This window comes from Triturus cristatus, chromosome 11 (genome assembly GCF_964204655.1).
Source record: "Triturus cristatus chromosome 11, aTriCri1.1, whole genome shotgun sequence".
In the NCBI taxonomy this organism is placed as follows: Eukaryota; Metazoa; Chordata; class Amphibia; order Caudata; family Salamandridae; genus Triturus; species Triturus cristatus.
In genome coordinates, this window is record NC_140594.1 from 1,157,194,794 (window position 1) to 1,157,218,928 (window position 24,135).

General features: G+C 47.1%; 1 protein-coding gene and 1 long non-coding RNA gene across 2 annotated transcripts in view; one reads left to right on the forward strand and one right to left on the reverse strand.

Annotated features, from left to right (window-relative positions):
* The first annotated feature begins 2,033 nt into the window (after window positions 1-2,033).
* Window positions 2,034-24,135, forward strand: part of LOC146788629 (putative cation-transporting ATPase 13A4) — a 389,548-nt gene continuing 367,446 nt past the window's right edge. Inside the window, exons 1-3 of the mRNA XM_085633188.1 lie at window positions 2,034-2,054; window positions 5,238-5,411; window positions 8,743-8,883. Of these exons, the coding sequence (XP_085489314.1) occupies window positions 2,034-2,054; window positions 5,238-5,411; window positions 8,743-8,883 (336 nt within the window). The remainder of the gene's footprint in view (window positions 2,055-5,237; window positions 5,412-8,742; window positions 8,884-24,135) is intronic.
* LOC146788630 (uncharacterized) lies at window positions 21,034-22,694 on the reverse strand. The gene is made up of 2 exons (XR_014970882.1): window positions 22,180-22,694; window positions 21,034-21,468 (listed from the first exon to the last, which is right to left on the reverse strand). It is a non-coding gene; the product is annotated as an uncharacterized LOC146788630 (long non-coding RNA).

Here is a 24,135-nt window from a genome sequence, read left to right on the forward strand (position 1 = left end):
TGGAAAGTTTCTCATGCGAGGACTATGGTCAGTTGACTTCAGGACCATTTCCAGCAGGGGTCTCCCTCGTCACAGTTTTCATATCATAAATCACAGGCAGACTCATAAATCAGCCAACTCGGCTTAGGCCACCATAGGCCATAATTGACCATCTTAATTAAAAAAAACAAAAACAATCGTTACTACAGCATAGTGATTAAACAGTGTTAACCCCACTAATACCCTTATGTGTATGTATTTATCTAGCTCTTGCGACATAGAAAAGCATTAATTCGGAAAGAGTTTTGTGCTCAAAAATAAACAGCACACAGCAACGTTTAAACATGAAAACACGCACATTATTTTTAAAACGGAAACAGCACATTTATGCTCACCCTCGTGTAACTCTCTCTTATGTTAGGACAAACAGATTGATTAATAAAAACACACTTGCACAAGACGAATAATTAATTGTTATTTATTAATAAATTAATAAAACGCATAGACATGCTAGAGCTTCAAAAGCCTCTGAATTTTCAAACTGAAAACTCTGCTCCAGCAGTAACATATCCAATAATTATCGGATGGTTTAAATTACCCAACATTCGTTAAATTTCGGCAGGTCAAACTTGTCTACATTTAACAGGGGAAAACATGCAGTAAATACCTTATCATGCGATTTCGGGGTGTTGAACACCACAATCCTCATGCCATAACCAATAAACTCATCATAGGTGTTATTTATGGCACCCGATAAATAACGTACCCCGTCTTCTCGTTATTTATCTGGGGGCGATAAATCATGCCTCATTCGTAATCAGGCCCCTAGCTATCGGGTCTTCATGAACCAGAGAGTTGCCTTTCAACGTGAATAAATAACATTGAATGTCGACTCCTTGATCTAGCGCTGGTGTTGGCCTAATGTGAAATTGTCTTGACGTGGAAATCTAGCGCTAATCCTCGGATAAAAGAATGGAAACTGCGGCCTCTGATTGGGCGGAACGTGAAGGCGCAGCTTTGATGATGCAACAGAAGATGAAAGGGGGGTGGTCAGAATAACGTATTTGGAGCAGGTCTGTCTTTAAATGATCATCAAGGAGGATAGCGAGCCCCCCCCCCCCCACCAGCATGCATGGTTGAAATGTGAAGGCGCATGCATGGTTAAAACTTCTCATCGTCTTGAGACCTCCCTAAGTTGGCAGGTTTCCTGGTTGTAATGATGAGAGGTCTCCAGGATTGCTGGTCTGCTCAATAGACTAGTGTTCCACAGCAAAGGCGCTGGCGCCATCGCTGACGATAGCGCTGTGACTCTCTCCCAATCACTTATTGAGTGCTACATATCGCCATGTGTGATGTTACCCCAGTGTTCCGTTACCCCCACCCTACTCGCGTAGTGTCCACGGCCAATGGAAAATAGAGCATGGTTTAACAATGTTAAGGACTCGCGTCACTTCACTGCACGCAGTCCTATGTATTAGAATATGTGAAAGCTTTAATACAAGTATGCTTTTCAAACAAGCATTGTTCACGGTTGGTGAATGTGTTTTTTATGGCTGGGCTCTAGTTATGGTTTGTACAGTTAACCATAACTGGTCAATTTTCAAGTTTTTTTGTGTTTATTTCATAACTATAACTTTACCCACAATTTCGAAAGGGAATTTGAGATTTTTTTTAAATATACGTTTGGGTGATATGAGCAGAATAAACATGACATTTTTCAATATTTTTGTGATCATTTTTGTTCGTGTTCTATTGTGTCTAGCGTAGAGGAGGCCGGTTGCAGGGCTGGTCCTTTGGGGGACCATGAGGCCCCCTAAACCCTAGTGGGCTTCCTGATGGCTGTAGACATGTGGCAGTGAGGGCCACTGCTGTCTATAGCAGGACCTCGGTCTGATTGAATTTCCACATAATAGGGACAACGTGAGAGGTGAGGGTTGAATCAGAGTGGTCCCCTCTCTTAGAAGAGGCCAACCTTCACCCTTTAATAACTGGATGTCAATCCCACATCTACCTGGCCAGGGCAAACTGCTCCAGAAACTAGTACCTGACCGCAGATGGACTTCCACAGTGTTCAGGTGACTCCAGTCCTTCGTGGGGTGCAGTCTGGCTCTTCATGACACCCATTTATTGAATTTATAGGGTGCTTTTGTAGTGGCTAATCCTGGCGTTGGGATGCTGGACCCTCTCCTGAGGAGATGCCACATATGACCGGATGACGCCCACCGAGGGGATGTTTGTGTCCATTCAATAACTTGATGGTCCATCATTTCTTAAAGCTCAGGGCTGATTGTGGAGAGTTACTGCGAACATTGAACTAGAGGGTATGGCCTCTGTGAGTGGAGCGCCACTGGACCGAGTGCCAAGGTTAAATCGTTGGGGTTCTTATTGTAGGTGTCTCCTCGGGTGCAGATTGAGTCAGTTTCTAGATACTGCTTCAACCTAAATCATCTGCTTAGAATTCCCCCTTTCTCCCAAAGGAGCATCAAGCCACCGTATCTACCGCCCACATTTTCCCAGAGTGGATTATTAGGTAGGTTACATCTCAATGGATGCAGAGCCTCGCAGTAGCACAGCGAGGAAGACTCAAAAAATTATGCCATCTCTGAAGCACAAATAAACTCCACTGGTTGTCAGTGAAGAAAATGGTCCATTTTCACTTGTTTGTACCCGACCCACACATTGGGCCTGGTTCACAAAGGTAAGTCACACTTTTGAGTAGGTTTACACATTGAAGTAAGTTTGCTACTTTTGGTATTCATAAATTCTGAAAGCAAACTTACTGCAGAAGTGCACGTTACATATCCCCACCCCCCAGAAAATGCAATTGACTAAATGTTGTCTAGGTGGGTAACATGCCTCCCGACACCCATCCTGACCCCCCCTAAAGCCCACTTACTCCTTCCAAATCCCATCCTCTTTAGTAGTAGGGCTGCCCCTTTTCCCATCCACTCCCCTGTGTCCCTTCTACATTTATGAATAAAATCTATACTTACATGTGCGGAGGCGTCGCAGTTGGGATGGAGATCTCCCCACGTATAAGCAAAGGTATAACTTACACTTTATAGTACATTTTAGAGTACTATTAAATGTACTATAAAGCGCAGTTTGTGAATCCAAGCCATTGTCTTATGGACTGGAGGCTGCTGAATTTGGTAACAATCTCAGACTCTGAGCTCTAGCTGGTTGCCAGACACAAGGATATTATTCTTCCCTTATCCCTTGTATCTCAAGTAAACACAACTGTAGGTGGCTCTTTTAGGCACCCGTCCTCAGGCTGTGGAGTCACCTGCTCCTGGAGTTGAGGACAATTGTGAACAATTAGGCCCCTAGACGGGCTCTCTAGGGCTGTTATGCTGCGAACATGGCAGTCAATACCCTGTGACTTTGTCAATGGGGAGGTTATTTAGACTTCAGCCCATACATCAGTGGCGACGTGGCCTCCACTGGTGTAGCACTGCCCATATACTGCCTTCCTGGCAGGGATCTCAGTGCCTTCTGTGCATCCGCTGCTCCTGCAGTTACACAGAAGTCAGAGAAGGGTGAATATCATGAGCCGTGTTGCCTTGCCCCTCTTGGCAAATTTGTTTGTTTTTCAGAAGAAAACCCGCTGGAAATTCAACTGCTTCTGAAAAACAAAAAAATATATATATATCCCAAACACCCTGGTAGTTTTCTCCCAGAAGCTGTCATTTGTACTGTATCCTATTAGGAACTGCCTAGCCTTTCCTCACAATCCTGAACAAAAATAATGTATGCCAGGAGGTCTGCTGATATTCCCCTAATACTGCTCAGGAAGAGACTGTTATTGGTGGAATCCCACACCAGTTCAGCTGGACCCAACGTCATATATGTCCTCTGTATGTTGAGTTCCACCAATGAAGTCTGATTGTTGTTTAATCCGATAAGTGAGCCTGGTCAATGGGTCTGTTATGGATGATGCCTTTATGAATATCCAAGGTTTATGTGCAAGGTACCAGTTTCATACTCTGTTGTGGTTCGTGGTGCTTTATTGTACACATGAAATGACAGATGCACCATTCCACCACACTCACCGTTCCTGCGCCCTTTAGGTAGGAGAAGCTCACGGCTGCGGCCGGTGGAGCCTCCGCTTACCCCGCTGTCAGAAACCCTTAACCCGGTGGACCATCGGCCACAGGTCACAGTACTAGTTTCCCCACCCTATTAGGTTGGGCGAATATCGCTGTTTTTCTGTACTCTAGTCCTCCATGCAAGACATGGTGGAGCCAGGAGAGAAACCGCACTGCGGACCACATACACTGGTCATAAGGTCCTTATGGGTCAGGCAATTGTTATCTGTAAATATGAACTCCTGGTTTTGGAGTTTGTTTTTGCAAAATAAATACTTTCCTGGAGTGGATGGAACAATCATGGCCCTGCTAGACAACAGAGGCCCCACCACAGAAGCCAATCCACTCAAAGCCCAGGATCCGTCCTGACAGATAGATCTCTAGATCCGGTGAGCAGCCCGTCTTACTTTAAATGAAGCCCCATAGCCCTTATTTAAAGAGTGACAGGCATCCCACTGGTCAGCCAGCCTGAGACTTCTCAGACAGTCTCGCGAGAATCTCTGAACCTTCAGAGCCAACACGACTGCGAGGTTCCTCCGCAGACTGAAGAGATCGCTGGTGGTGGGCTCCTTACTTGTTGAGCCCCCATGGCATACATTTTTGTTTGTAAAGAATGCTTTCCCAAAGCAAGGTATTGTTGTCGAAGGACGAAAGACTCACTGGGCTTGACACATAGGGCTTTTCATCATTGTGTCTGGGTACCACTGTTTTTCTTTCCCTATCTGGGACCGAGAAGTATCCCGTTGCGGTTCTGGGCAATAAAATCTTGTGATGATCTCCACGCACCAAATAGGGAAGGGTGTTTCACTATCAGCTTTATGGTGAATGGGGAGTCACGACAAGGGTTTATAACCGTGGATCCAGCTGAGGTCCCCATCGACACCATGGTTTCGATGGCAGGTGAACCACAAGCTTGACAGGGGGGATGAACAGCCAATTTAGGTAGTTCCTTTGGTCCTACAAACTATAAACGAGGGCCAATGCGGGGCACAGCTTTTTTAACGCTCAGAGTCCCTACATCTCACAATCTCCTTCAGAAGCTCTTGTGAATAGTCTGTCTCAGGTGTGATCCTGGCCATATTACATGCATATGAAAAGGGTTCTGTTCATTTGAATCAGTAAAGCATTGCTTGATGTAATATTAGGGTTTGTTTGCCTTTCTTTCCGCAGGAGATCTTTGGGTACAGAGCCAGTGCCGGCTGGATTGCGCTGTGTGTTGCGGGGTACATCCTGTCCGGGGGAATCCTTCTCCTGCTCTTCTACTGGAAGCCAGAGTGGAGTGTGTGGGCGAACTGCACCCCCTGCTCCCTGAAGGAAGCTAATGTTGTCCTACTCAGGTCAACGGTAGGTGTCACTATATTATGTGCCATCTTGTGTTGAGAAGTGAACCTAATTCTTCAAATCGCAGAGATTTAAATGTGTTGGCTCATTCACACACTGTCACGCTCACACGTCCAAAGAATACACCCATCCACCTGAAAAAATCTGCCTACTCCCTCTTTCAGCCATCCATCCATCCACACACCCACTCACCCAAACTCACTAACCCACTCACTCACTCACCCACCCACTCACTCACCCACCCACCCACCCACCCACTCACCCACCCACTCACCCACCCACCCACCCACCCACTCACCCACCCACCCACCCACCCACCCACTCACCCACTCACTCACCCACCCACCCACTCACCCACCCACCCACCCACCCACCCACCCACTCACCCACCCACCCACCCACCCACTCACCCACCCACTCACCCACTCACCCACCCACCCACCCACCCACTCACCCACCCACCCACCCACCCACTCACCCACTCACCCACCCACCCACCCACTCACCCACCCACCCACCCACTCACCCACCCACTCACTCACCCACTCACTCACCCACCCACTCACTCACCCACTCACTCACCCACCCACCCACTCACCAGCCACTTCACTGACCTGTTCACTTGCCCACGCACCTACACGCATAGCTAACTGATGGATTCACTTACCTATTCAATTGGTTAACCACCCGCCAACTCTCTTATGCAAACACTAACTCAACTTCCAGGGCTAGACCGGTGTGGTATCTCCCCTTCTCCCCTCCTCCGTCACAATTGGAATCTTCTGAGGTGTGGCTCTAGAATGTTGAGGACCAGAATGTCAGATTGCGCTGGGCTGTTGCATGATGGTCCTTTTACCAAGCTCTGGCTCGGGTGCCATGAACAGAACTTGAAAAAAGCAGCATTGCTGCCTCCTGCGGTATTTAGTCCATCTCACATTGGCGACGAGGACGGGATGCCAAGAGGGACAAACCAACATGCTTCAGTGTCAATATTTTTGGACTTGGGGTACTATACTGTTTTCTCTTCAGCTACATTGTTCTATCATGATATCTCTACATTTAGAGAGACTTTCTCCATTCTGGCAGATGGCTATGAACTTTGAGGAGTGGGATACCTGAGTTTCATCTGCCGCTCAGGTGATTGACTCTTTGAGATTTTCTTTTGCTGAGATTCATTTTTGTGCCCCTAACTCATCTGAGAGAGTTTAATATTTGGCAGTATTTCGTTTGGCGCCACAGAGATGAAGCTTCCTTTATCGAGGTGGAGAAGGGCATCGTGTGCTTCTTTCTGGTACGTAGAGTGCGAGTACAAACCTCGATCCTCTATCAGACGTGATTCGCAAATATGCTCAAAAAGGGGCAAGGCCGCACTGCAGCTTTCCGTGAGGCGTAATCTCTTCAGACATGCATACAAAAGAAAGAGAAAAGCTCTATGCATACGACCAATTGCCTACTTTTTCTGCTGTCACCAAATGTGTTGAAATTCTTTGGCCCACAAGGATCTCTCAGGTAGAGTTCAGTTGCGCACCATATACTCCGAAACCGTTGTGGTGCAGCACTTTTACCCCTAGCAGTGATCCACACACCTCCAGTGGGCTGACTGTGTTAACAGTTGGGCTGAGTCTATGCATCAGAACTACAGTAAATAAGAGTCGAAGCAAGGTGGGGGACATCAGGGTAGCTCAGTGAGCCGCACGCTTGTCGTGGAGTCCTCTAGTTTTATTTTACTACAATATCAGTTGGAATTCATTCTCTTCCTGTCCATTCTCTTACTCTTCACTTTCTATAAATTCATGTAAGAGGGTTCTTGCAACTTAAGAGGAAACCATGAATGCATCACTATAAGAAGTAATTGTGAGTTCATTTTAAAGTTTTGTTTTCTTTCTCCCCGAACCAATAGTAACAAGGAAACCATGCAAAAAATTACCCCTCCTCCATATTTATGGTAAATTCAGGTGATTCTCTAATGGTATGAACAAATGGAAAAAGGTATTTAACAACTTTGTAGCTTTATGTGAACCTCATTTAGGAACAGAAAGGAAAGTAACACCATTACTGCACTGTTTGGGGGCAGAAGGGCAGGACATTTTAGAACACTTCCATCCATATATTTATCCATCTGCCCATCCCTGAATCTTTCCATCCTCCCACCCATCCCCCCAACCACAGTTGTTTCCATCCTTCCTTCCATTAATTGACCCTTCACCTTCTGACCCTTTTACACTGGCACCCAACCTTTCACACTTCTATCCAGCCCTCCTTTCACCTTTACAGCCATTCATTCGTTAATATTTCCATCTTATCTTTCACTTTTTCTATTCTTTCATGTTACCTTCCTTCCTGTCACTTCTTCCTCACTTCCTTCAACTTTCTATCCACCCATCTTTATTCTCTCATTTTTACTTGTCCCTTTGCACTTTTCCCTTTCACGGTCACTTTTAATATGTGTCCACCTCTCTCTGCGTTTTCCCCTATTTTAATTATTTCTCTGTCCCTGTTTCCCCTCACTGTGTGTCCGACCTTCTATTACAGTACTTCTAACAATTCAACCGCTCCTTCATTCACTCCTCTTCATACTTCCACCTGCATTCACCCACCAACATTCATCCACATGCTTACCTTTGCCCACCCTCCCAGTAACCTACAACCTCCACCTACTGACCTTCACCCGGAGGCTTCTGGCTGGAACCTACGCATTTGCGTGGGTGGAGAAATAAAAGAGCCGGCTTCTATCACTCGTGCACCACGCAATGTAGTGCAAGAGCGACGCAAATGGTTTATGGTGGCCCTAAATCTGGAGCAACGAAACACAGTGCAAATCGCTGCGTTTGCCTTACTCTGCCCTGGGAGGGCATTGCATGAGTGTTGGTTTATGACAGTGCGAGATTTTCCAGAACTGGTAGACCTGGGAATGAGCCAAAAAGATGCAGCTTCCCTATAGAGGCCTAACGAGGAGAAATAACTTTATTTCTCCTCATTACTTCCTCTTTCTATGTGTTTTGCGTTCTGCAGCACACACAGAGCAATGCGCCTCTTAGGATTGTGTTTGTGCAGGAAGGTGCCCCTTCCTGCACAAAAACAATCCTTGATGGTGCAAGGGTGCCTGCGTTGGTGCTTGGCTGCCAAAAGTGCGCCAGCGCTGGGAAAAGGCAGGAATGCGCCATATTGCCTTAAATACTGCACATTCCGGCCCTTTCCTTGTCACGCAGCGCAGGAAGGTGACTTGCTGCGCTGTCCTGCATTACATTCTTGTAAATAGGCCCTGTAGCTTTCATGATGTGATTCATTTTTAGCATGTTTTTAAATGCTTTACAAATGGATGTTATTTCCCCAGGATTTCCTGAAGAAATACACCCGGAAAAAGGTGCGGTGGATGCGATTAAAACAATTCAAGGATTCCCTGAGCAGTGACCGACCCGTCTTCGCCGATGAGAAGTCGATCATTAACCGGGCAATCAGGAAGCCAGATCTAAAAGTAAGGACTTTTCATAAAATAAACATTGTTGATTAATCTAATAAATGTATTATTACTCTGTAGACAAGCGTATATCCTGAAGATGACGCGGGTGCAATAATGATGCAACATTGCGCCGAGGAAGTCCGCATGTTTGGCATCGAGGCAAGCAGAGGTGAAGTTCAGGCAGGCTCTACCTGCACTCGAGCTCACCTGCAAGGATTCAGAGGGAATCCTTACTCATTAATATTAATAAAGCAGGGGTTGTGCAAATCCCTGGGAACTCCCTTTTGCACTGTGCCAGATGAGCACTTCTGACGCAGCACCAGGAAGGCTCATCACTGCACAGTATTCAAACAGCACCTGGCCTCTATTACATTGTATGATACTTCTGTCCCGAAGCTATTGATGACCCTTAAAGCAGTGTACAGCTTGGCTAGACATCAGCCATTAAAGATGGCGGCTCACCAGGGCATTACCAAGTCGACAAGGCAACATCCATTCAAGATGGCGACTCACCCGGACATTACCGAGTCGACGAGGCATCAGCCATTCAAGATGGCGACTCACCCGGACATTACCCAGTCGACGAGGCATCAGCCATTCAAGATGGCGACTCACCCGGACATTACCGAGTCGACGAGGCATCAGCCATTTAAAATGGCGACTCACCAGGGCATTACCAAGTCGACAAGGCAACATCCATTCAAGATGGCGACTCACCCGGACATTACCGAGTCGACGAGGCATCAGCCATTCAAGATGGCGACTCACCCGGACATTACCGAGTCGATAAGGCATTAGCCATTTAAGATGGCGACTCACCAGGGCATTACCGAGTCGATGAGGCATCAGTCATTCAAGATGGCGACTCACTAGGACATTACAGAGTCGATGAGGTGTGAAAAAAAGTTTTCGTTTAAAGAAAAAACCTTAGAAATACAATGAAAAAACCAAAGGTGAAAATAACGTTCTAGTTAGGTGAATTTGTCAATGACAACATTAAGGTTTTGAGCTAAAAATGCCAGAGAAGATATGGGGTAATTGGATCTCCCATTACTCTCTAGAGGGTCTGTGGCAGGGGGAGGAGCCTGAGAGAGGGAGGACTGTGGAGTGATCGTCATGATACCTGTGGCATTGTGTGCGTCTATCACAGAGTACCTTTACCTTTAATTGCAGCCTGGTCTGGAGTGCTGTCGGTGGGGGGAGGGGAGGCCTGTGTCATTGTTCAATCCCTGAAATCAATGAAATTAAAATATGTTTTACAAAAAAATGCCACAGAATTTCACCAGTTCTAGTTAGCAGCACTAACTATAACTTGCTCCCCGCCATGCACTGCTTATAACCTCACATGTGACATAATTCACAACAAGTTCTATGACATCTACTACATCCCTGATGACCTCATCCAGTGAGTCTGCCCGTTTCTTTCAGTGTGCATAGTGGCGGGTGGGTCCCATATAACATGTCTACCTGAGTTTGTCCCGCCTGGCTCCAGCTGATAGGTGCAAGTATTTACAAAACACATCTGCTCCCGCTGCACATTAGGTGTGTAAAAGTTTTGAACACGTTGTATATCTTTGATTTCAAGAGTAACTCTGTGTGCAGGCGACTGTTGACTTGTGTTCATTATGTTCCACAAAGCTTTTTAGTTCTTCAGTAAAGTTTTCAACATGAGTAAGATTCTACGGAGCAGAAACTGACCTTTGTAAGCAGCCTCGAGGTATTAGACAGAATCGTGCCAGTATGACAATTTTTACATAACTTAGAAGATTGTGTGCACCAGGTGCTAACCTATAGACATGTGCTTGTTTTGGGTGAGAGGATGGACTATCTGTAAAGTTTTCATGAAAGTATGAAGGGTGCAGGCATGTTAAATAAATGACTTTGCTATGTGCATCTTCCAGTCATGTATGAATGAATACATGCACTGACAGGAATCCACATGAGCACATAGAGACAATGGGTCATTATTTCCAGATGAGCAGAAATGCAGCTTCAGGCAAATAATGGCTGAAATCCACTCACACCCCTGTGCGTCTCTCTCCCCACCACCAGGATGCTAGCTTTTGGGTACCATAGACGAAGATGCCACCAGGATAGAGGATGGTAGCTTCCGGGTACCATAGACGAAGATGCCACCAGGATGCAGGATGCTAGCTTCTGTGTACCATAGACGAAGATGCCACCAGGATGGTAGCTTCTGGGTACCATAGACGAAGATGCCACCAGGATGGTAGCTTCTGGGTACCATAGACGAAGATGCCACCAGGATGCAGGATGCTAGCTTCTGTGTACCATAGACGAAGATGCCACCCGGATGGTAGCTTCTGGGTACCATAGACGAAGATGCCACCAAGGTGCAGGATGCTAGCTTCTGGGTACTATAGACGAAGATGCCACCAGGATGGAGGATGCTAGCTTCTGGGTACCATAGACGAAGATGCCACCAGGATGCAGGATGCTAGCTTCTGTGTACCATAGACAAAGATGCCACCAGGATGGTAGCTTCTGGGTACCATAGACGAAGATGCCACCAGGATGCAGAATGCTAGCTTCTGGGTACTATAGACGAAGATGCCACCAGGATGCAGGCTGCTAGCTTCTGGGTACCATAGGCGAAGATGCCAGCAGGATGCTAGCTTAGGGGTACCATAGACGAAGATGCCACCAGGATGGTAGCTTCTGGGTACCATAGACGAAGATGCCACCAGGATGGTAGCTTCTGGGTACCATAGACGAAGATGCCACCAGGATGCAGGATGCTAGCTTCTGTGTACCATAGACGAAGATGCCACCCGGATGGTAGCTTCTGGGTACCATAGACGAAGATGCCACCAAGGTGCAGGATGCTAGCTTCTGGGTACTATAGACGAAGATGCCACCAGGATGGAGGATGCTAGCTTCTGGGTACCATAGACGAAGATGCCACCAGGATGCAGGATGCTAGCTTCTGTGTACCATAGACAAAGATGCCACCAGGATGGTAGCTTCTGGGTACCATAGACGAAGATGCCACCAAGGTGCAGGATGCTAGCTTCTGGGTACCATAGAGGAAGATGCCACCCGGATGGAGGATGCTAGCTTCTGGGTACCATAGACGAAGATGCCACCAGGATGCAGGATGCTAGCTTCTGGGTACCATAGACGAAGATGCCACCAGGATGCAGGATGCTAGCTTCTGGGTACTGTTGGACTTGTCCCTTCTGGAAAGTTCACCCCTAAAACGTTTTGCATTTATCCTAGCCTTTTTCCTATGTTGTATTAGTGATTTTAGGCCTCTAGGCACTTTTACACTGTGTCCCAGTGGAAAGTTTGTGTGCTCTGTGTATGTTTTAGTGAGACTGACCTGCCCTCCCATAGGAATGCATGGGGGATCTGAGTGACCGTGTTAAGTCCTGATGTGAAAGGAGTGCAGGGTCGAGTTTGGTATGTGCGAACTCATGAGATGGAATGCTGCGCGATGATGTGTGCGGCGTTACTGTGTCTAGTGTAGAAGTGCCACTTCTAGAAGCTGGCATGTCTGTAAATGTGAAGTGACTGTCTGGCTTATGATTGGCTGGTGTGTCTGGCTCCAGGAGTCAGGATGGGTCTGCCCCGGTGGTGAATGGAGAGAGCTGCATGTAGATGGCAGGGAGGAGTACACCTGGGACCTGATAAGGGCTGGGCTTTCCCTCCACAATGCTGGCTCCGCCCCCTGTGGTGCGTCTAATGTCCCTGTCCTGTGACTAGGGAGAGGGGCTGAGCAAAACAAAGTGCTCAGGAACCAGTTGCATCTGGTTCGCCCCTCCCCTGCACCTTTGGAGACAAAGGATTTAGTGTATAAAAGAGGGGCTGTGACCCCATGAAAATGTTCTTGTTCTTGGACTAGAAACTACCAGGGGCGTGCTGCTGCTGGGGCTCAGGGGAAGGCTTGCCTCCCTGGACCCTGCCCTGCCCCTGGATGCCTGGAGGACTTTTTGGGAACCCTTCTGCCCTTAAATCTCTACAGGAACTTTCTGCTGGATTTACTCCTTATTCTACAGGACCTTTTGCTGTACTGGCATCTTGTGAGCGCTTTTATTTAAATTTGACCAAGAGGTGAGGAGAGAGGAGCATGTGGGCCTGGCAGCGCTGAGCTGCGTCCCCTTCTGAGGGAATCCCGACGTGGGGATTCCCCCGCATCACAGAGGGAAAGCGGGAGCCCACCCCGCGTTTTACCGATCTCAGCAGGAGCCTACCCCGCTTTATACTTCTTGTCGGGCGGGTGCCCACACCGCTTATGGCCATGACGAACTTACGGGTGCCCACCCCGCTTATTTCATTATTTTGTTTGGGCGCGGGTGCTCACCCCGTGACTTTGCTCTATTAATGGAGCGGGTGTCCACCCCGCGTCTCACTGCCGCGGCCCGAGCCACCAGAGGAATCTCCCCCGGGCCGCTCCCTAGCACGACCCGGAAGACAGGCGCAATTGCCTGTTTGTAGGCAGGGCCGCGGACGTCACTTCCGCCTTCCCCCCCGGCCGGGAGAAGGCGACCCAGAGTTCGGCCATTGCCCCTAAGGGGCTCCCGTTGCAAAGAGGGAGCCCCGCGTGCCGATGAGGATTCCTGGCGGGGCTCTCATAGGGAGGAGAGAGCCCCGCGGATTCCCTGCACCGAGCAAGAAGGAAGAAGCTGGACCGGAGTCATGCCCCCAAAGCCAGTGAGTGAGGGCTCGAGGGGGCGGGGTGGTGCCGGTCGAGGCCCCGATCCCGAGCGGTCCCGCCAGGGAGCGGGCCGCTCCACCGTTATTGCTCCTGTGTATGCTGAGAGGGGCCCATGCTTCTATTAATTAGGGGGCCCCTGGTTGGTTACGGGGGCAGAGGGGCCTGTGCTGCCCCATATTGAGCATGTTTGTTTTAGAGCCCTTGTGTGGCTCCCACGTTGGGCATTGCTGTTCTAGAGCCCCGAGGGGCTCCACTGAAGGGGGCATGTTTAGTTTAAGAGCCCCGTGTGGCTCCAACGCTTTGAGGGGCACATTGGTTTCAAGGGCCATTGAGAGCCCATGCCTCATATTTAACTTCCACAGCTGCGCAGCACTTAGTGCCAGCTGCAGTGTTTAGGCCCTGTTCTTGTCCCGAGCTGCCCAGCAAGTAGTGGGCAGCTGCTACGTTTAGGTTCTGGCGCAACCTGGACCCTAATGTTATTTAGGTGCTATTGTGATTTATATATTAATGCGTTGGGTGTTAGGAAATGTACCGTGTGTCGTATGTTTTGCGCAACCTGTGTTTTATACCTCTAGATATGATTTCTGCATAGGAGGTTGTTTAATGCGTTGGGTGTTAGGAAATGTACCGTGTGTAGTATGTTTTGCGCACGTGTAAACAACAAGAGAGGAAGGGCTAACAACACGACTACTCCCCTCAGGGATAGACTGGGAAACAACAAAGTCAGTGTAATGTAAACAGAGCACTGTATATCAAAAGAGCATGGGTCCACAGGTTCAAAACAAACACTTATATTGTTGAGAAAGACGTAGACCTCTACAGGCTATACCCATTATGTACACAGCCTATTATGTATAAGTAAATAAAGCCCTCACTCACCAACCTGGTTGGTGACATGCTTCATCATCGGGCTCCACTGGGTATGACCGAATGTCATCCCAGTGTGCTACGACGCCAGGTTACTGCGGAGCGGGGTTCAGGTGAGGTGACAGTGAATTTAAAATTGCCAATTAAGTCAAAAAGTAAATTTTATTCGTTTTGCTAATTGGGAAAATTAAAAAAGGGGAGTGAAGGTCAAAAAATAAAAGACCTGTTTCACTCCTTGGCGGTCAACATGTTTCTGCCTCAATGTGTGTTCAACAGGCTTTCATCAGGACCAGAGTGGGAGTGCGGAGTCACGGAGGTTCACCCTTCCGATGACTACTGTGTGAAAAATATTTACAGTGAGAAAAATCCGCCAAAAAAAGGTACAATGGTGGAGAGAAACGAGTTTATTCTGTTGTTGGGTAGACAAACAAACAAAAGACAAAACATGGAAGAGTTGTAAGTGTTTGGTAGTCAACTCGTAATTGCATTTCAGTGCTCAAATGAGAAAGTGCCATTAGCGTCTACCTCAGGTGCAGAAATAGTGAGAGTAGTGCACCTAGGTTTTATCCTTCTGTCGGTGTAGGATAAGTTCGGATGCTACCTATCCTTGATAACGTGTCTAGAATATAGCGGGACACACGTGGAACTCAGAACTCTGTGTGAGACTCATAGGATGCATATGGGCTGAGGCACGACGAAACTGCCCCTGTGTAAGTCACCTAGGACTTAACATGCAGGAGTAGGTAAGGGAAATCTTACTTAGAGGCAATCCGTTTGAGGCCTCAGGGATCCCGGGAGGGGGGTGGGAGCAATATGGCACACCCTACAGACATAAGAAACGAAAAGAAACAATGGAAGAATCACGACCTCAGGTATAGAGGCTGTAGGTCCGCTTACCGTAAAATGCAGGGAAGGGGGATAATGGAGATTACTCACGCCCTCGCTGCTCGGCACCCGTTTGAAGCCTAGAGCGCCTCTGTTCACAGGGTCCAGGATGACAAGACCCCTGACGGAGGTCCCGTATAAAAGGTGATTTCGTTAACAATCAGTGTGGCAGAGGGAAAAGGGAGAACTCACGGGATTGGCCAGACTTGTCCCAGCTCTCCTGTGATAGGTTGATGTCATAGCCATTCGGCCAATGACAATCAGTGAATCATCCTCTGTGGTGGACCGAGGCGTGAGAGGAAAGTGAAAAACTTTATTCAGCATGGTGTCAGGCTCGCAACTCGTGTGAGTGTACAGTCACGAGCCAGAAGGAACCATGGTAACTATGACGCTAAGTCAAAGCGTTAAAGTTAGGAAATGCAGAAGCTAAATAAAAGTCTCAATTCTGCTATGTCAGCTGAACGAGACTGTCCACGAAAGCGAACGGGCACGCATGGTTCAGCTAGGAGATTAAAGAGTGAAGAATGTATGTAACGAAGGCAATGATCATGTGTAAAGATGGAAGTAGTCAAACCATCTAAATCGCCAGAACATACAAGGATGCTTAATGTATGCAGGGATACCGGTCTCTATATAGCAAGGACACGGGAAAGTAAGGATGGCGGATGGTTAATCCATCTATGTATGCAGGAGGTTATAGTATAGTGGTCTAGGGTATATTATCATTCAGGCCGTGAATGTTGGTTCCCAAACGATAAACCCATCTTTGTTCCCTTTCAAAAAGTATTTTAGGAATGTTTTTGCCTGCTGTGATCTCCTCTATGACCGTCCATTTTGCATCATTTGCTGTATGGTTGACAGATAGGAAATGCTCACTCTGTTTGGTAGTGACCCGTCTGCACCTAATGTTACTCCGGTGTTCACATATCCGGAGTTTGACTTTTCTTGTGGTCATGCCTACGTAGCGTAGGCCACAAGGACAGGTAATTAGATAAATAACGTTGGGCGTGTTACAGTTGGTGTGCCCTCTTTGAGTCCATACCCGTCCGGGTTCAAGATTCAAAGTGTTAGTATGTGAAGTCAAATGACATACGCTGCAGTCAGAGCAGGGGAAGTGTCCAGTGATTTTAGGTAAACCCCATGCTTCGGTGATTGATCTTTGGGACGTGTCAGATTGTGCGATGGGGCGTGTATGTACAAGACTATTGCGCAGACTTGGAGCTCGTTTAAAGGAAAAAAGAGGTTTTTCCCATCTGCGGTTGTTACTGTTGATAATACCCCAATGTTTTGAAATGGCTTTCTTCATTTTGTCGGATAGGGTGCTGTAGGTGGTTACACATGTTAGCGGTATGGGAGCAACCTCTTTAGCATAGTCCAGCAACAGCACTTCCCTAGGTTGGTGTCTAGCACGTTTGTAACTTCTAGACAACAGGGCAAGAGGGTACCCTCTGGCTGATAGTTTAGTGGTCAGATCTTGGGATTGGTTTTTAAAGTCACTCAGGGAAGTGCAATTTCGTCGGAGACGGAGGAATTGCCCGTAGGGCAGATTCTCCCTCAATGGACGAGGATGGAAGCTCGTGAAATCAAGAAGATTGTTCCTCGAGGTAGGTTTATAGTGTGTCTTAGTGTGAAGTGCACCATGTTTCTTTGTAATTACAACATCAAGGAATACAACTTCAGCACGGTCATAGGTGTGAGTGAATCTCAAATTTGGATCCAAGGTGTTCAGCCAGATGAAAAAGGTGTGGAGGGCGTTGATATTGCCTTGCCAAATTAAAAGCACATCATCTATGTACCGTCTCCATAGGCCTATGGAGGATCTGTGCGGATTGGTGTCTGGGAGGATGAACTTTTGTTCGAAATCATAAACGCACAAACCAGCCACACTAGGAGCAAAGGTACTCCCCATGGAAGTACCTGTGGATTGTAAGTAGAGATGTCCCTGCTATTCAAAAAAGTTCTTTTTGAGTGCCAAAGTGGCACATTGAATGATGAAGTCCTTAGTGGTTCTGTATTCCCACGGGTGGGAGTTCAGCGATTTCTCCAGGACCCTGATGGTTTCGTCCTGGGGGATGCTCGTATAAAGACTTTCAATGTCCAATGTGACCAATACGGTGTCTTCAGAGCATGTAATATTGTTTAGTAATTTCAGCAGGTCCTTGGTGTCTTTGAGGTATGTAGATGATTGCTGGACCAATGGCTTCAGAAAGTAATCACAATATCGTGATAATGGTTCTAGAAGGGAGCCAATTCCCGAGACGATAGGGCGTCCGGGAGGAGGAAGTCTATCCTTGTGAATCTTTGGGAATGTGTAGAAGTATGGGATCGTACCCTGGCTTTCAGTTAGAAATCGTGCTTCTGCCCTCGTGATGATGTCTTGTGTCAGTGCTTCATCAACTAAGTTCTTGATGTGTTTGCTCAGATCCTTAGAGGGGTCGTTAGGAAGTGGTGTGTAGTTCCTACGATCACTGAGAAGTCTAAGGCACTCTTGGTTGTAATCGGTAGTATTCAGTAAAACAACTGCACCCCCTTTGTCTGCAGGTTTTATGGTGAGCTTAGAATCCAGTCGCAGAGAATTAATGGCTCTGAATTCATCGGTCCTGAGGTTTTTGAATTTGGTTGGGGTATCCAGTTTCTCAATTTCTGAGAAAACTGCACGTTCAAAAGTTGTAATTTCCACAGGTATAGTATGTGGAGGAGGAATGAAAGTAGATTTAGGTCGTAAGGGGGTATCTCCTTCATCAAGTTCTGCTTCATCAGTAGTGCGTTCTTCGAAGAAAGCTTTAAGTTTCAGCTTTCGGAAAAATGCAGATAGTTCACAATGTAAGCGGAATTTATCAGGACGTGCTGAAGGGACAAATCCCAATCCCTTTTCTAATATGGTCCTCTCGTAAGTGGTCAATGTCTTGTTTGATAAATTGACTATCAGGCTGCCGAGGTGCTCGGTCCCGCAGTCATTGGATCCTGTTGTCTGCTCCGAGTATGGTGGCCCACTGGATCGTCTTGTACCCACTGGACCCTTTGGTTGGGCCCTCTTCGCCGGCCTCTGCCCCTTTGGCCCCTCTCTAAAAAAGGGTTCTGTGTAAAGTGATTAGGTGGGTACATTGGGGTCGTGTAACCAGGATTCCATCCCAATTGTTGGTTATAAGGGTAATGGAATTGCATCGGGTGTGCGCCCAAAATACCCTGTTGTGGAGGGAAGTTGTACCATGGTGGTTGGTTAAAGGGGGGACGTGTTCTTCCCCTTTGTTTGCCTCTTCTTGCCTGCCTCAAGCTATTATTGCTAGAGCCACTGCTATTGGAAGAATCGTCATCTGTGCCATAGGAGTTGGTATCAGCTCTGCGCACAGCGACAAAGGTAGGGTCTGCGTAAGGGTAGATTTTGTTAAACTCAAACTTTTTCAGATCTTTCTGAAATTGAGTCACTTTGCTTAGAGTCAAGTTCTCTTTGTATTCATTAATATCTTTATTCAGTTCATCCAGCCGTTTTTTGAAGCCCGTCAGAGTGGTCTTAAATTGGGTCTCTGTTTGGGTAATTTCAATCATGATTGTTTCTGACAATCGGACGGCTGTCTTGATGATCAAGACAAGCCAGTCTCGAGTGCAGTGCCAAGCAATCATGGCCCAGTCTTTCCTGAAGGTGGCATCCTCCAGGAAGATACGGGGAGCATTGGTAACTAACAGGCCCCTTGGGGCTGTATTGGTTCTCAAGTATTCAGTTAAGATGGTGCCATGGAGTATCGTACGTATACGGTTTTTCTTCAACTCAGAGAGTTGTTCCCATTCGCTGGCATGCGTGACCGTTTGAGATATAGAGGGATCTGCAAATAATGAGGGGCGTGCTAAAATAGCATCGACCTCAGAGTCTGAAAAGGTGAGACCGAGGGAGGCCATATTGAGAGGACACCGGGAAGGAAAGAAGGTAAGTAAAAATACTAAGTAAGCCCTCCTTAGTATAAGGGAGGGCCGGTAGGCTCTCACAGCTGTGCGCTGCCGAAACTACGTGTAAACAACAAGAGAGGAAGGGCTAACAACACGACTACTCCCCTCAGGGATAGACTGGGAAACAACAAAGTCAGTGTAATGTAAACAGAGCACTGTATATCATGTATGTTTTGCGCACCCTGTGTTTTATACCTCTAGATATGATTTCTGCATAGGAGGTTGTTTTACCTGTGTAGATTTATGTTAGGGAGATTATACTTCCCTGTGTGATGTAGGCCCCTAGTGTAGTTATACTTAGGAGGTTGGGTCTAATGCGTTAGACTTGTGAGGGATTGCATAGTGTGTTTATGCCCCTGTGATGTATACAGGATTGGTTTTATACCTGATTCTATTGTGATAATGCTGAGGTCATTATGGCGCCAGTAGTTACTGGTTGTGCTCTACAGTTATAATTTGTGTTACAGTTGGTATATGTTCTACACTTACAATTGGTGATTTGTGCTAATTCTGAAAGTGGTCCATGTGGCCCTGTCTTGTGTAAATAGTCCCCTGTAAAATGTTGCCCAGTGCCAGTTGGCACATTGTAAATTGTGATTATCATCTAATGTCTTTATTATAATACAAAGGCTATTTTTTATATATAACCTTGTGTGGAGTTTCTTTTGTGGTGGGCCTAAGGTGTTGTTGCTGTGTGCGCGCGCAAACGCTTTACACATTGCCTCCGGGATAAGCCTGACTGCTCGTGCCAAGCTACCAAGGGGGTGAGCAGGGGTTATCTTTGGCGTGTAACTCCCCAGCCCTGACTTTCAGGCACATGCATCAAAAAGAGAGTTTGCGAGTCCTTATTTGCGAATTTTAAGGAATCGCAAATAAAGACTCGCAAAACACGATGCAACAAAAACATTGCGAGAATATTGCGAATCGCTAAAAATCGCTAAATAAATTGCGATTTCGGCATTTGCGAACTCGCTATTAGCGATTTCGCAATTAGCGAAATCGCTAATACCGAAGTCGCTTTTTGATGCATCCTGATGACATCACAACCAGGAAGTGAGCAGCACCAGCCTCATTTCCAGTGCACAGTGTCAGGGAGAGGAGGGAGCTGGCTCTGGGAGCAGAACAGGAGTGTGAAAGAGACAGAAGAAAAACTTGTGATATCAAATGGAAGCCTCACAAACAGCAGAGGAGAGCCAAACAGGCAGGAAACGCAAAATTAAATTTGCAGAAAAAGAAATTGACACCCTCATTGAGGGAGTAGTCCACAGCCATGACAAGCTGTTTGGAAAGGCATCATTGAAAGTGGCAGAGCAGGAGAAAAGGAAAATCTGGCTCCGGATCCAAAACAGGGTCAATGCCATTGGGGTGACACACCGCACCATTGAAGAACTCAAAAAACGATGGTACGACTTGCGCAGTCGGGCTAAGGTGCGCATAGCTGACCGCCTGAAGGAGGCAAAGAAGACAGGAGGGGGAACACCAACAGACACTGGGAACACCTATGGAGGACTTGATTGAATCCACCATCCAGCCAGAAGCTGTTGTTGGTGTGACCCAGCTGGACACGTCCGGAGCAGCAAACACATCTGAAGGTAAGATGAATGTATGTTTTCTTAGTGTTACAAAATGTAAAGGTAGAACTCGACCACAGCACAGCCCAAGTGCAGACCCTGAACATCCAGTACACAATGCATTCAGTAGGTGAGGGGCATTATGGGAGATGTAGTCAGGTCAAGCAGTTAAAATGTCAAATCTCAGAGTAACAACCCAAAAAAGCTTAATAGAGTATAAAATCATTTACAAAGGCAGAAATTTATTACTGTGCAATTAATATCACAGACATGAAATAATACAGTGTTGCACTGTTTCACCTCACAGATGCACAACGTGTAGAAGATGTGGATAGCGATTCCCCAGACATGCAGGACACCAGCGCAGGTGAACAGATGGACACACCTGTGGTGCAAATAAATCCCTCGCGTCCAACAAAGTCACGCAGGGCTACTGTTCCATCCCTAGTCACCATGGAGTGTGAAGATGATGAGGCTGATGCAACACCAGGTGGCAGCCATGGCCAGACAACTTCCATCACACAAACACAACCACAGGTCCCCAGAACTAATCACAGAGCCCGGCGTAGGAGAGGAAGAGCACTCAGGACACAGCAGGAGGAGCAACCAAGTGATGTCTGGGGTGGTCTTGAGGGACAGATGCTCCGTATGCAGCGCCTGCAGACAAAAAACACACGATTAGTACAATTGCAAGTTGGCAAGATGGCTAGCAACATAGCAGTACTGTCAGAAAGTGTGCAGCAACTGAGCAAGGTGATGCATGAGGGAAATGTATCCCAGAAGAGACAGCATCGTCAACTAATGCTGCAATTGAAAATGTTTGCTAAATCAAACAATAGATTGGCCACGACAACTGCACTGCTGGCACGTAGGTCTGTGACCATGCAAACTGAAATGTGCCATTGGAGCGGCGATGTGGCTAAAGCACTGGACCAGGTCACCAATGCAGTTGATTTGCTAAATGCTTCCACAATTGCGGCCAACAATTCCACGCCCGAAGAGGGTAGTGAGGGTGGCTCAAGCCTAAGTAGTGTGGCAGTTCCAGTCCGCACTGCAGGAAGACACAACACACGCAGCAGTACCCCCGCCGCTTCCAACATAACGGATGACAATGCTGGGTCTGACAGGCGTCTGGGTGTTCGTGGGAAAAAGCGCTAGACTGGCATGTACAAGTGCATTCCACTATGGTGACGTAACCATTTATTTGGATTTGACTTTTCACAGAGTGACAAGTGAATTGACATTTGCAAACCACTTATGTCCATTGCACTGGTCAGATTACAAGTGTGCTTGAACACTCATGGCAATTTTATTTAATTAAAGAATACTCTGATAGCAATAGTCAGTTTCTGTGTCATCATTACTCACCTCAGAAATAATTTTGTGTGATGTCAAATCTTCTCCTACGCCCTTCTGCTGCGCCTGCCCCTTGTGCTGCATGGTGTTGTGGCACTTGCTGGTTCCCATCCTCCGAATCGCTGTCAGACACCTCGATGTCCATTCCTCCCCTTGTCGCTATGTTGTGCAGCATGGCACATGCCGCTACTATCTTGCAGCATTGTTCAGGGTTGTACTTCAGTGCTCCACCGGTCTTATGTAGACATCTGAATCGGCTCTTCAACAGCCCAAATGTGCGCTCTATGATGTTCCTTGTCGAAATATGTGCTGCATTGTACCTCTGTTGATTGGCAGTTGTGGGATTGAGGTAAGGCGTCATTAGGTAATTACGCAAGGCGTATGCGCTGTCACCTACATGTAATGGAGCAAAGAGTCAGTGGCAGCTTCACATTGACATACGTACAATGACAGTGATAAACTATAACACATATTTACCAAGCAGATGTCCCTCTCCAAATTCTCCCCTGACAAGACGGGTGTGTATGCCACTTTGCCTGAAGATATAAGAGTCATGTGCACTCCCTGGAAATTGCGCAACAATGTCAGTGATAATGTTTTTGGCATTGCAAACAACCTGAATATTGAGGGAATGGTAAGATTTCCTATTTCTATATATATATTCCTGTGTTGCAGGGGGACATATTGCAACGTGGGTGCAATCAATACAACCCAAAACATGTGGGAAACGAGCTATCTGGTAGAACTCCTGTTTGGTTTTTGCAAGGTCAAGCGCGGTGGTAGGGAACTTGATATGAGACCCGATCACGGCCATCATGGCATCAAGGAATGCTTTCAATATTCTTGAAAGTGCGCTTTGTGACACACCTCCCGCAACAGCAATGACCCCCTGAAAACTGCCTGACGCCAGAAGGTGTAGGCAACATAGGACCTGCACATGCGTTGGGATGGCATTGGTCCTACGTGTCTGTCGTTGCATTATGGGGTCCAATTCATTGATTAGGTCATGGATCATTGCTGCATTGAGCCTATACTTGTCGTATATCTCATCCTCTTGCTGGCCTAGCAAAGTTATGCGGACTCTGAAGATGCGCTCATTCATTCGCCTCCGTCTCTGTGCGGCAGCCTGCAGCCTCATCCTCCTCGCCATAAGGTAAATCCCTGCCATTGTGAACAGTGCTGGCTCATTCTGGGTGTGTTTAAATGGGTTTCAGTTGGTTTTCACCTGTCTGTGATTTGCACTCATGATTACCACCTGGTTGTGATCCTTCTTATTTAGCGATCGCTAATTTGCGATTTTCATGGAAATCGCTATTTGCGATTTGTCATGCATACATTTTGCGATTCGTTGTTTGCGATTCGGTAATTGGGACACGCTAATACCGATTCGCTATTTGATTCGCAGAATGTTTTGCGATTCCTTATATTTGCGAAAAAATGGATTTTCGCAAATATACAGTTGATGCATTTCAACACTGACTTTTGCGATCGCAAACGGCCTATTTTTGCGATTCGCACCCTTTGCGATCGCAAAAAGGTTTGATGCATGTGCCCCTTAGAGTGGTGGTCTCTGCCTGGCCCATTTCTAACCGGTACTATAGACGAAGATGCCACCAGGATGCAGGATGCTAGCTTCTGGGTACCATAGACGAAGATGCCACCATGATGCAGGATGGTAGCTTCTGGGTACCATAGACGAAGATGCCACCATGATGCAGGATGGTAGCTTCTGGGTACCATAGACAAAGATGCCACCAGGATGGAGGATGCTAGCTTCTAGGTACCATAGGCGAAGATGCCACCAGGATCACCATCTTTCCCATAATGCCCCATTTCAGTGCTATGACCTAGTATGTGCTCAGAGGGACACACTTGTATCGTCTAAGTGCTCTGGCCTGACGTCACTCTCAGCAGTAATTGATGCAGACTCCCCAGGTGTTTCTTGTTGGTTGAGTGCAATGACTGGTG